The following is a 14,083-nucleotide window of genomic DNA, read 5'->3' as shown; positions in this document are numbered from 1 at the left end:
TATATATATATATATATATATATATATATATATATATATATATATATGTATGTATGTATGTATGTATGTATGTATGTATGTATGTATGTATGTATATATGTATGCACAACATGGTTAGACATGGTCATATTTGGACATGAGATTGTTAAGAAAAAAAAATCCCAAGACTACAGGGGAAACATGAAGATTAAACAAAATTAGTGGAAGAAGACAATGGCAAACCACTCTTGTTGCTATGAAAGTTACATGAATATACTGTTGTCAGGAAATCACTGGGAATTAAACTCAACTCATTGGAAAAGTTAGTTTTTATGCTATTGAGAGAGAGTTGTGATTAACTGAACATATGCTGATAACAGGGGAAACCTAACTGGTTTACGTTTAAGAGCATTCATAAAATGATTTCAATTGTTATCAGATATGGATTAATTTCTTCAGGGGCTGTGTCGGTGATTGTTTATTTACTGGACTTTAGTTAAGGTGTGGGAAGAGGGAGAAATGTGACACAGGGAGCATGCTCCGGGATTTTACTTCCCAACTTCCTTCATTATACAGGAAAAGCTCAAAACAAGACTAAGAATAATAGAATAAGCAGAATAATTTGAGATGTCCCTTGTTTCACAAGGAGCTCAGAGAAAACTCTCAAGCCTCTTTCCGAATCTTGGGAGATTCCAAACACTTTCCTTTTAGAGGAAGTCGTATTACCCTATATATAAACATGGTTTACATTCACCTATATATTTACCTTATTGAGTTATAGCCTACTTTTCCTCCAGAAACTCAATAAGGCAGTAGCTCCCAACCTTGTGGGCACCAGGGACTGATTCCATGGAAAGAGGTTTTTCCACGGACTGGAGGGGGCATGGTTTTGGGTGCTGCCTGCACTCTATGGATGGGGCTTCGCTTGTTTGTGCAGCCTGTTTCTAGCGCGTCATGGCCCAGTGCTGGTCCACAGACTGGGGGTTGGAATAAAGAACTTCCTCCTTCTCTTACAACCACCCTATGAGTGGTTGGTCCAAAGATATCCAGTGAGTTTCCTTGAGTGAAGGTGGATTTGAATGTAGGTCTCCTTGCTCCTAATCAAATACTTTAACATCTACACACTATTATAACTGTTTTTAAGAAAAAGATGCAAGAAAGAGTGACTGCATGATTTGTTTCTTCTTATTCCTACTTGACCAGAGGGCAGGACTTCTGTTTCTATAAGCTTAATGTGTTTATAAAAGCTTGTATATAGCAGGCTAATATATTGATAAATGCACGTACACAAATATTAAGAAAGGAAAGACACACACTCGCCACACGCACAATTTGAAATATTCAAAATATCTTTTGAAAAATTCACATTTATGGATAAGAGGAAAACTGGGACTAAACATTTAAGACTTTAAAAAGCTGCAATAGTCCGGCTAACAACTTACCATAGAAAAATCAATATTGTCTTTCTCTGTGAATGTATCTCCACTAGCACAATCAATGCCAAAAAATGCACAGATATCCCCTGCGTAAATCTCGTCCACATCCTAGTAAAATAAAGCAATGTTTTAGATACTTATTATAGTAGGCATGTGGCATGAAATAGTGTTGGCAAACAATAACCTTAATAAACAGATTATATATATAATCTGTTATATATATATATGTGCACTATATATATATATAATCTGTTATATAGATATAGATATATGCACTAATTTTATATAATATATGCACTAATATGTATAATATATGCACTAATTTTAGTGCATATATATAAAGTTACATAATTCAACATGAAATAAAATTTCAGAATTTCAAATTCATTTACATAGGTAAGTGCATTGTTTCTCCAGAACAATGAAAAAGTGTACTGCTATATCAGAGAATCTGGATGATTTTGGCTAGTGGGGACATTACGCCTTTTGAAACCCTATTATGGGCCATCTTAGAAACCATTTGCCATGGGGAGATGGTGGCCTGATCATAAACTGGCTGCCATGGTATCTTCAACCAGCCATAAATGATCTGTTTATCAGCAGAAAATCTGGTAAGATTGAAAAAAGTGGCAAGCAGCTCCCAATAGGGTGATTACCATTCTGGATTCATGAAAAAAAGTGTTCAAGATAAACTAAGTTAAGCGAGACTCCTACTCTGTAACATATTAAGGTGAAGAATTATGGGTTATATTTGTACTTCCAAAAGTACAAGATACTTCTCAAATTTACGTTTACACTCCTCTAGCCATATAAATGTTGTTCCTCTTTCCTTTTTTTCTTTGTAAAGGCCCAGCAATTTAAATGAAAATGGTCTTGCATTCCAACGGATATTTGCTATTTCTTGAAAGCTGTTCTGTTTATTTGCTGTACAAAGAAAATGGGAGTCACCAAGAAGAGAATGGGGAGAGTGCATTGGCATAGATCAGGGTTGGGGAAAGCACAGGACAAAACAGAATGAGCCAGGCAGATGATAATTCTTAAGTCTTCAAGAGGTCACATTCTTAGATAGGCAACTTCTCCATATTTTGAATGGAGACTAGACAATGGAACAGACTCTGTTGAAGAGTGATGAACTCTCCTTGGAAAAAATAGGACAATCACTGATGAAGCATTAACTGATTTTCTAGAGTAGCAGGAAGCTATGTTAAATAAATAAACTCAAAGCTCTTGCCAACTCTCTGATGAATCATCTCCTCCTCCTCCTCCTCCTCTATTCAGCTGAGAAATAAAGTGCATTTGAATCATTCCACTCCATGGAGAACAACTGAGGCACCAAAAAGGCAACTATGCAAATTAGAGCAAAAGAATTTTACACCCCACACAATGTACATAATATACAGCTTGCTTTGTGTTTTTACATTTTGAAATCTCTTTTGACTACAATACAGTGGTGAAATGTAAAATTTGTTACTACCGGTTCTGTGGATGTGGCTTGGTGGGGGGGAGGGTAATGTGACTGGGTGGGTGTAGCCAACTTTTTTTTTTAACTTTTATAGCATTTTTTCTACAACCTCTTCAACCGAAGAGGTTGTAGAAAAAATGCTTTTAAAAGGCTCTGACTATCCCAGCTGAGCCGCGCGATCATCAGAGGTTTTTTTTTTTAACTTTTAAAAGCATTTTTTTTGGCCAAAGAAAAAATGCTTTTAAAAGTTAAAAAAAAAAAAACCACCTCTGATGATCGCATGGCTCAGCTGGGTATGGGCGGGGGCAGGGATTTTTGCTACTGGTTCTCCGAACCACCCGCTACCATCGCTACTGGATCGGGCGATCCAGTCCGAACCGGGAGCATTTCACCCCTGCTACAATATATATGTAAAATAATAGATTATTTGCACTGGGGAATAGCTTAGAAAGAGGTGTCCTTCCTTTTGATCAGAAGCAAAACAAGGGTGCAGGAGACAACTAAGGGAAAGCCAAGTGATTCTCATCTTTCAGGATACTTGCTGTTTATTACTCTATGACAGAAGTGACCAGAGGAGAAACAGAATATTCCACATACCGTATATACTCGAATATAAGCCGATCCGAGTATAAGCCGAGGTCCCCAATTTTACCCCAAAAAACTGGGGTAAACTGGGGACTCGAGTATAAGCCGAGGGAGGGAAATGAGGCAGCTACCGGTCAGGGAAAGCCTCCCTCCCTCAGCCGAGAAGGCTGGCGGCTCCCCCGCCCTGCCCTCTCACTGCACCGGCAGGGCTTCCCCGCGCTAATGCAAAAGCCCGCCAAGTTTGCACCATCCGGTATAATGTGAAAAAAAGAAGAAAAAAAAAAAACTCGAGTATAAGCCGTATATACTCGAGTATAAGCCGAGGGGACGTTTTTCAGCACAAAAAACGTGCTGAAAAACTCGGCTTATACTCGAGTATATACGGTAGTTAGAAAATGTAAGGTGAGTTTTATAAGAACAGAGTCCCCCATTGTGCAGATAAGGGACTCTTCTCTTCAATACCCTTGCTTTGATACAGACTCAATGCAACAGCATCCTGAGTTACTTCTGCTTATTAAGGAGGAGAGTTTCACTTGCTGAAAAAAAGTCTGCATAAATTAGAAAAGGCATGTCCTAACACCTCACTCACCTCCAGCTTGTCTGCATGCATGCGGGCGAATCTTTGTACCCGCGTCTTTTTCTGAGTCCTGGTGTTATAGATATAGCTACCTTTCTTTAGCATCCCTTGATAAACACGAACATATGTCAGCTGCCCAAAACGTCCAGCCTGGAAGTAGCAAAAACCAATCGCGTAGAAGGTTAAAAAAATGTAAGACTTTCGCTCCAAATAATGTAATGTATCCTTAAACATCTACTAGGTGTAACAGCCATACTGATTTTCATAGAGGAAATACTTTTCTGATAATTGTATATTTTATTTTATTAAATAAAAATACAAACTTACCTCAAGTTTAAATGCCAGGCCCAAAAATGGCTGGGAATCATCTCTGGAATTACCTAGCAAAATCCTGGATTTTTCCGGATTATCCCTTCAGCAAAATAAAACTTAGTTTTAATGCCAGTTTTTTTAAAAGTATTTTATCAATCTGTTATTATTGTGGAGCTTTAATGTACATAGTAACTTAATGCACATTATCACACGTTATGAAGACCTATGTAAGATAAAGAATTAGCATTTGAGCACTACGTAGTTTGGACTATCAGGTTCTGTGGAGTTGGACAATAGTAGCATAAGAGAGCTGGAGATGGTATGGAAGAAGCATTGTCAACAGACACCAGTTATTCTAGTGTCTGAAAGACCCTGCATTTGAAAGAACTGTGAAAAACTATAAAGCCAATGTTCAGGAGATGTCCTCCCAAAACAATGCCTTTATTTTATGCACATCTGCAAGTGCTTTACATTGTAACCATAGAAAGAACATCAACACAGGAAGTTTAATATAATCAACTCTCGTGGCCAATGATGAACTATTATAAAAAGCTTCATCTATACTAGCTACCATTGCAACAGCAGATGAGATGGCTGTTTGAATGGGCTGTGCAATGCTTTTAATTTGATTCAGAAGGGCTGCTTCCAATCATACAAGAGTATAAATACAGAACCTGCCTGTCACTCCTTAAAGCAGCTGCATCTGTTTCCAGCAGGGTATGGCTACAGCAGAAGTCCAATGTGTTGCTTTAATGAATGAAGGATGGTGTTGCATTTATCTTCCCACATATTCTGAATCAAATCCAATCTGAAGCTCTATATAGCCCTCTTCACTTCACAAGTTCCTGACGGAGCTTGGGCCGTTTCCTGAGGATCTTACCCACGGCACGACTGAAGAACTGGTTGCGGCTTGGGAACGGGCCGCGGCTGGGGCTTTGGACCGTGTCGTGCCTTTGCGGCCTCTGACCCGGCGTAGATCTCAATTGGCTCCCTGGTTTTCCGAGGAGCTGAGAGAGATGAAACGCCGGAGAAGACGCCTAGAGAGTATCTGGAGGTCCAGCCGTTCCGAGGCTGATCGGACACTAGTGAGGTCTTTTACTAAGGCCTACCTAGTGGCAATGAGGGAGGCGAAACGTTCCTACGTTTCCACCCTCATTGCATCGGCAGATAACCGCCCGGCCGCCCTGTTTCGGGTGACCCGTTCCCTACTTCAACAGGAGGGACGGGATGACCCCCTACGGGGACGAGCTGAGGAGTTTAACGGTTATCTATACGATAAAATCGTTCAGCTTCGTGATGGCTTGGACCATGATTGCGATGATCCAGCCGAGATAGCAGAGACACTTGTTGAGGTTATTTGGGATGAGTTTGATTCTGTGGCTCTCGAGGACGTGGACAGGTTGCTGGGGAGGTTGCATGCAACTACATGTTTACTGGACCCGTGTCCTTCCTGGTTAGTGCTGGCTGCTCAGGAAGTGACACGAGGCTGGCTCCAGGGGATTATAAATGCTTCTTTGGTTGAAGGGGTCTTCCCCGCCGCCTTGAAAGAGGCAGTGGTGAGACCTCTCCTGAAGAAGCCTTCCCTGGACCCAGCTATTTTGGGAAATTACCGTCCAGTCTCCAACCTTCGCTTTCTGGCGAAGGTTGTAGAGAGTGTGGTTGCATGGCAGCTCCCCCGGCACCTGGAGGAAGCTGTCTATCTAGACCCGTTCCAGTCCGGCTTCCGACCCGGCTACAGCACGGAGACGGCTTTGGTCGCGTTGATGGATGACCTCTGGAGGGCCAGGGACAGGGGTTGCTCCTCTGCCTTGGTCCTATTAGATCTCTCAGCAGCTTTTGATACCATTGACCATGGTATCCTGCTGCGCCGGTTGGAGGGATTGGGAGTGGGAGGCACCGTTTATTGGTGGTTCTCCTCCTATCTCTCCGACCGGTCGCAGAAGGTGTTGACGGGGGGCAGAGGTCGTCCTCGAGGTGCCTCACTTGTGGAGTACCTCAGGGGTCGATTCTCTCGCCTACCCTGTTCAACATCTATATGAAGCCGCTGGGTGAGGTCATCAGTGGTTCGGGGTGAATTATCATCTGTACCCTGATGATACTCAGCTGTACTTTTCCACCCCGGACCACCCCAACGAAGCGGTCGAAGTGCTGTCCCGGTGCCTGGAAGCTGTACGGGTCTGGATGGGGAGAAACAGACTCAAGCTCAATCCCTCCAAGACGGAGTGGCTGTGGATGCCGGCACCCCGGTACAGTCAGCTGCACCCGCAGCTTACTGTTGGGGGCGAGTTAGTGGCCCCAAAGGAGGTGGTTCGCAACTTGGGCGTCCTCCTGGATGGACGGCTGTCCTTTGATGAACATCTGGCGGCCGTCTCCAGGAGGGCCTTTTATCAAGTTCGCTTGGTCCGCCAGTTGCGTCCCTTCCTTGACCGGGATGCCCTATGCACAGTCACTCATGCTCTGGTTACGTCTCGGCTGGATTACTGCAATGCTCTCTACATGGGGCTGCCCTTGAGGTGCACCCGGAGGCTGCAGTTAGTCCAGAATGCAGCTGCGCGAGTAGTAATGGGAGCCGCTCGTGGCTCCCACGTAACACCACTGCTCCGTAGTCTGCACTGGCTTCCTGTGGTCTTTCGGGTGCGCTTCAAGATTCTGGTTACCACCTTTAAAGCGCTCCATGGCTTAGGACCCGGGTACTTACGAGACCGCCTGCTGTTACCGTATGCCTCCCACCGACCCGTACGCTCTCACAGAGGGGGTCTCCTCCGGGGGGCGTCCGGCCAACAATGTCGGCTGGCGGCCCCCAGGAGTAGGGCCTTCTCTGTGGGAGCACCGACGCTCTGGAATGAACTCCCCCCTGGCCTACGTCAAGTGCCTGATCTTCGGACCTTCCGTCGTGAGCTAAAAACATATTTATTTACTCAAGCGGGACTGGCATAATAGTTTGATTTTATATTGGGGTTTTATTAATATTTTAAATTTTAAATTCATTTTTAACTATCAGCCGTTTAGTAATTGCTATATTTTAATTCCTTTTAATTGTATATATCTTGTATTTTATTTCTGGCTGTACACCGCCCTGAGTCCTTCGGGAGAAGGGCGGTATAAAAATTTAATAAAATAAATAAATAAATAAATAAATTCACTAATTTATCACTAAGCTCAATAACCACTAGCAATCCAGTTTTTTTAATTTGTTGCCACCTACAGGCTACTGCGATGTATCTATTAGTTCAGGATATGATTGTATAGGTATTCTTAACATGAAGCATACTTCACAGTATTTTGGCTGGGTTTTCCAGGTTTCCACTTCAGTTTTAAACTGGGATCACTTTGAAGTTTCACCCAACAGCATGCTTTAAATCTGGATTAGCCACCATGTTAATGAATCTCAAATTTACTTTTTAAAAAACATGGTGACAAATCTAGCCTCTCCTTATTTCCTGCTAAACTATCCAAGTCACACCCTCTATCTATAGGCAAGAAATTCTGCAGTAGTACAGATCTAAGGATATCTCTCATGTTTTATATTCAACAGGAAGAGAGAGAACTATAGGTACTACAGTACTGGCTGGAATTTCAGGTTCTTAACTTTTTTTCTTAGTTTTTGAGCAGCTGGTAGAGTCAAGATCATGCCCTGCTTTCAGTGTATAGGCATTTCTTAGGGTAGGATGTTCTACACCCTGGGATATCATAAAATGACCATATCTCTATGCCAAGGAAAATGATTTTGTGAAACAAAGATTTGTAATAAGTGATTCTATGCCATGGACTTCTTAAAGCCTGAGAAAATAGATAGTGCTTTATAAAATAGCTTTCCCCAAAATTTGAGTTGGAAAATAGCTTTATATGTATGAATGTCAATGATAACTGGAGTAATATATTTTAGATTAAGTAATATTAATAGTCCCAAATCCTATAAGAAAGCAAACTGCGTTATCTAGTTTCTATCTATCATCTCCAAGGTGCAGTGGTATATAGTCATTGGCGGTGATGTTTGTTCGTTTAGGAAAAGGTCTGTAAAAACTAGAGTAGCTTTCCATAATCTGGTACTCTCCCAGATGAGCTAGAATTACAAATTCCCAGATTCCCAACCATGTAGTCCCATCTTAGGGGAACCATATCAAGAAATATAACATCCATTCATTCTTAGGACTTACTTCTGGTTCAATAATGCATAATTCTGCACTTCTGATGGATTTGGGAGATATGCCAGAACAGCATCCAATAGAGGTTGCACCCCTTTATTCTTCAGAGCACTTCCAAGCAGTACAGGTGTGAAGGTCTTACTGAGTGTCGCTCTTCTTACTGCAAGCTAGAAAGTATCACAACATTTATACGTCATTATTAACAATTGTTTGCAGCCACTTGTCCCACCAAATAAAAAATCTGAGTCTTGGCATATGAAAAATATTGCAGAAATGTTACTTCATTCACCATGATTGGCAATAAGTTCATCTTTTAAATTGGGCATATCTTCATTTTAAAAACAAAAAAACTTCCCTGAGGTGGTGTTTTCCCCCCCCCATTTCTCAAGATGTAACTAAGTCTATTCAGAATACACTTACTACCCTTTTCTTCTTCTTGATGGAATTGCCTTTGGGTTGTACAGATAGTCATCGACTTACAACAGTTGATTTAGTGACCGTTCAAAGATACAATGGCATTGAAAAAAGTGACTTATGACCGTTTTTCACACCTACGACCTTTGTAGCATACCCCCTGATCATGTGATCAAAATTTAAATGTTTGGCACCTGATATACTTATGACCGTTGCTGTGTTCCAAGATCATGTGATCTTTTGCAACCTTTTGACAAGCAAAGTCAATGGGGATGCCCGATCTACTTAACAACCGTGTTACTAACTTATCGACTGAGGTGATTCGCTTAACAACTGGGACAAGAAAGGTCATAAAATGGGGCAAAACCCACTTTAACAAATGGTTCACTTAACAACATAAATGTTGGGCTCAATTGTGGTCATAAGTCGAGGAACACCTTTAATAGGAAAATCTGATTAAAGATGGGGTGAAGGATGAAAAAAACATAGTAAGCAAAAAGAAGTTCTGTACAGGAGTTCTGGGCTTCAATAAGTTGAACAGAGGACAATAAAAGTTGAAGAATGAGCTCAGCTTCAGCTCAGAACATTGCTGGAGTCATGACTCTATCAACTGAGCGGATGTGGGTTTCAGCGCAAGATATCCTATCTTAATGGCCTACGACAGTGATGGCTAACTTTTTCCTGACTGAGTGTCCAAAACGCATGCATGCACCTGCAAATGCACACACAAATGTGCCTGCCCCCCTGCTCCCCCAAATGCAATGCACGCACAACTCCTGTACATGCGCACCCCCGCGCATGCGCTGCAGAGACCCGAAGACCAGTTGGCCGGTGGGAGGCACACGCGCATGCGCTGCAGAGACCCGAAGACCAGTTGGCCGGTGGGAGGCACACGCGCATGCGCGGCAGACGGTTCGCGTGCCCACAGAGAGGGCGCTGCGTGCCACTTCTGGCACGTGTGCCATAGGTTCACCATCATGGGCCTATGATATAAAGGAGGCTGAAATGAAGCAAGAGTCAGTTCAGAAACTCAAAATCCTACCCACTGAATCTAGGCTTGTTCAGTCCTATGATTTGATACTGTTTATCAATCATGGGACCCAATGATTCAGTTCCAAAGTTGGAGAATGAAGATTCTGAATGCCTGTTAGTTTACTAAAGTTAGCATCTTTAAAGCTTCAAAATATAAAGCCTTGTCAAGCTTCTCCTGACAGCTTGGTTGGAACCAATTAAACAAGAACACAATAAATTAGGAAGTTTTGGTAAGTATTTCATTTGTTGAAAGGCTAAGAAGTTACTACAAAAAATTCCAACGACTCCAGTATATCAAATTCAAGACCTAGTTATGGTGAAATCAGTGTTCAGATTCTTGCATCTCTTTCTCCTGCATGAACTATGCAGGTCCCTCTTTCAAATAGGAGGCCTGATTTTCCACCTCTCTCTTCTTCCAACAACAGATATATCAGATATCCATTGTTTTCCTCTTACCAGGAGAGCTAACTCTCAGAACGTCCAGGTTAAGCTCTTAAATTTCAAACCTCTTTTTGCCCCTTGCATAGGGTATCTATGAAAGAGACAGTTCTCCCAACTAAAAACATCTGTTCCTATTCCATCCATTTCAACTTCCCATCCTTGCCCTTATACTTTGACAAATTACTTTTGTTACTTTCCATCTCAGGGTGTGGCACAATAGCCAAACTTTCATTTCAACAGCAAATTATATAATATGAACACAAAAACAGTAATTTAAGCATTTGCCCTTTAATAAACAAGGAGAGCTTGATTCTTGGTGACTAAGTGGCCATGTTACTTTCCAGGCAGTAATGCAGAATTGTTTCTACTGCCTCAAAAGATTTCAGTTTTTATTTTCCAAATTTGGTCTATAGCCCTGAAAATTCCTGCTCAGCTTTTTTAGATCAGCCAAAATTGTTTTAGTGCTGCCATCTCCTGTGAGGCTTGCTAAAAATAAACATCCAGCAAGTTTCTCCATAAAAATAATCTAGATCACCTGGCTGCCTGCCATGGTGTAAACATTAATCACTGTGAACAAATTAGCTCAAACAAGCACAATCTTTGGTCTTTCTCAAATCTATTAAACAATGTAAAATCAGCTAGCCATGGTATATGCTGTGATGGGGGAGACCCAAGTATTTTTCATCTATTAAGCAGGAAAATATAGATGACTATAATACTTCAAAACTCAGGCTAAAATAATGTACACTTTTACTTTAATAAACTGATCTGAAAGAAATAACTGCATAAAATAAGAAATGCTCCTGTTCTGAACAACAGTTTTAAGTTACCTTCCTATACCCTACATCTATGATGCTACAATTTATAAATACAGCACAAAAGGCTGTAATTTTGCTTTGATTTTGTTGCAAGCATTGTAAGACGTGTGAATGTGGAAGTCTTATTACAGCACCCAGGTAACAGGAGTAGACACAAACAGCATGAAGCCATAGCAAAATGTTTATCTCCTCTAGCTGCCAAGAGGAACAATCCTGCTAAAGGCTTCATCTGGAAAGGAAGATGAGACATATGGTCCTATTCAGGCCATAGCTGTGCTAAAAGTAGCAAGGATCAGGTGATGAAAAGGCTGTATTTAAATAATGGAGAGCAATTACTAGTCAGAGCTGAAAATAGACTAGATAATTTTAATTATATAATATCAAGTTTCAAGTTTATGATTACCACCACCAAATAAGCAATGACAACGCTGGAAAGTAGGAAGCAGAAAATGGTATTCTATTTTCTTACTTTCCTTCTGAAAATTGCCTACGTGCTGAAGAATAGTAGAACATCTTATTTTAAACCAATACTGGACAATTTCATTTTTTTATTCTTGCATCTTCTTGGTGTTTTCCTATTTAATTATTTCACTGTCAACTGGCAGTTCAACATTCTTTGCAATGTGAAAGTTGACAGGCATTTACTGATCCCATGCTTAGAACTGAAATGATGTAATTTACAAATTTATATAATCCTGAGATTTACAAAATGATCTGAGTTTGTAGAAAAACGGATATTTGAGTGAACCCATTTTCCTTCTAAATTCATAGGCATCTAGTCTCCATAAAATCATTTAAACTCTTTTTAATGTAACCTAATTAAATCATCCATTTCCGACTTTGTGGTTACAAATTCTATAAGTTAGTTGTGCATTATGTGAAGAACCAAAACATGTTTAAAACTGAAATAGGCTGAAGAGAATTCATCCTATTTTGTACTAGTTTTAGTTTTACATAGATGAAAAGGCACAAGTAATTTACTTGAGTGGGATGAACATGTGGACATTTTCCAAATTAAGACGAAAGACTTCAGCCCATTGAGGATTTTACTGAATTTAAGTAGTTACTTTAACATTAAAATGTTTAAGATCAGCCTGTACATATTTCTGCTAGATTTTCGAAGTATTCAAATATTGAAGTATTCAAAGAAGTTTAGTAATTCTCAACTGAGGTGGACATTCCAAATTAATTCTCCAACCGAAATCCTGGAAATCCTATAATATGATCTTGGGACCAAATGATTATGTAAGAGCACTTAACATGGATCGTAACCTTTTAACTGTCATGTCAGAGACAGGATCAAGCAGAAAATTGAATAACCAATAGCATGCAACAGTTTCCCAGACTATAAGTCATCAGAATTCTAAGAAGGATAACAGGAGATGACTTCCAAATACCAGAGCCTCTATTTTCCAGGCTCATCAAGTCTTTCAGCCAAATCAGTCCTAAACTAAGCGAGTTCAGCTGTGGTGACACAGTTTCCATTTACACTACTCAATTTATGCATTAGAGGAAGCAATTAAAAGTAAACTGTCAAGAATAAGCCTGCAATAAAATATAGTCTTTCAGCAGAACAGTATGTGTTTTCTGGGAAGCAACTATCAATAGTTAAGTCCCAATATCACACCCCTACTCATTAGACAGAAAAGCAAGACTGGAAATGATGACCTCTAAGTTCTGTCACAACCTTGTCTATCACACTAAACAGCTGGTTTCCTTCAGGCAGCTTCCTTACCCTCCAGTCATTTGTAGCTATTAATGACTGGTTGCAAAAGCTTAATGCTTCCATGGATAGCAGCAAAGTGTCATGAGAAAGATATTGCAGACATATATATTTTCTAATGCTGCAACTTAGTTCAGCTCTTAAAAGTAATAAAATACAATATTTCTACATTCAAAGTAGTAACAAATGAATGCTGGCTGCCTCAATCTCCCACAGTATCATATGAAGTGTTAATACCAGTTTATAATGCTTTGGTAAAACTACTCTTGGAATACTGCATCCAGTTTTGGTCGCCACAATGTAAGAAAGATGTGGAGACTCTAGAAAGAGTGCAGAGAAGAGCAACAAAGAGGATTAGCGGACTGGGGGCTAAAACATATGAAGAATGGTTGCTGGAATTGGGTATGTCTAGTTTAATGAAAATAAGGACTGGGGGAGACATGATAGCAGTATTCCAATATCTCAGGGATTGCCACAAAGAAGAGGGAGTCAAGCAATTCTCCAAAGCACCTGAGGGCAGGACAAGAAGCAGTGGAAGGAAAGTAATCAAGAAGAGAAGCAACCTAGAACTAAGAAGAAATCTCCTGACAGTTAGAACAATTAATCAGTGGAACAACTTGCCTACAGAAGTTGTGAATGCTCCAACACTGGAAGTTTTTAAGAAGATGTTGGATAACCACTTGTCTGAAATGGTATAGGGCTCCCTTTCTGAACAGGGGGTTGGACTAGAAAACCTCCACGGTCCCTTCCAACTCTGTTGGATTCTATTCTGTTATTTATTGCAGTATTAGTCAGTTAGTCATAACTTTCTGCTAAAAATTTTCAGAATTTTAAAACTTCTCATATATATTCCCTTACAATTAACCTGCAGGAAAAGTGTTAAACTTTTCAAACATCAATCCCAGTCATGTTTCCTCTTGCTGATTGATCAATTCATGGTCTAACTCGGCAACCTTAATTTATAGCTGAAACTAAGATAATTATTTACTCAATATAAACAAGTGAAGCAGATTAAATTTCAAATGGCAGGTAGAGCCATTCTGGATTATGGAATATCACTGGGTATCACCAGCATTAGTGCAACAACTTATTATCACCATGTTGCATTAATATCTTTCTCTTTGAGTGGAAATTTAGGATAGTGTATACAACTGGAAAG

At 40.4% G+C, this 14,083-nt stretch overlaps 1 protein-coding gene across 1 annotated transcript in view; it reads right to left on the bottom strand.

The window, feature by feature from the left end:
• GFM1 (G elongation factor mitochondrial 1) overlaps window positions 1-14,083 on the bottom strand; it is a 56,809-nt gene that overhangs the window by 29,028 nt on the left and 13,698 nt on the right. Inside the window, exons 7-10 of the mRNA XM_058188350.1 lie at window positions 8,509-8,663; window positions 4,367-4,451; window positions 4,052-4,189; window positions 1,422-1,523 (exon numbers count right to left, since the gene is read on the bottom strand). Of these exons, the coding sequence (XP_058044333.1) occupies window positions 1,422-1,523; window positions 4,052-4,189; window positions 4,367-4,451; window positions 8,509-8,663 (480 nt within the window). The remainder of the gene's footprint in view (window positions 1-1,421; window positions 1,524-4,051; window positions 4,190-4,366; window positions 4,452-8,508; window positions 8,664-14,083) is intronic.

The sequence above is a fragment of the Ahaetulla prasina genome, chromosome 6, assembly GCF_028640845.1.
Source record: "Ahaetulla prasina isolate Xishuangbanna chromosome 6, ASM2864084v1, whole genome shotgun sequence".
Taxonomy (NCBI): Eukaryota; Metazoa; Chordata; class Lepidosauria; order Squamata; family Colubridae; genus Ahaetulla; species Ahaetulla prasina.
The sequence above is the reverse complement of the archived record's forward strand: the minus strand, read 5'-3'. Positions and strand labels throughout refer to the sequence as shown.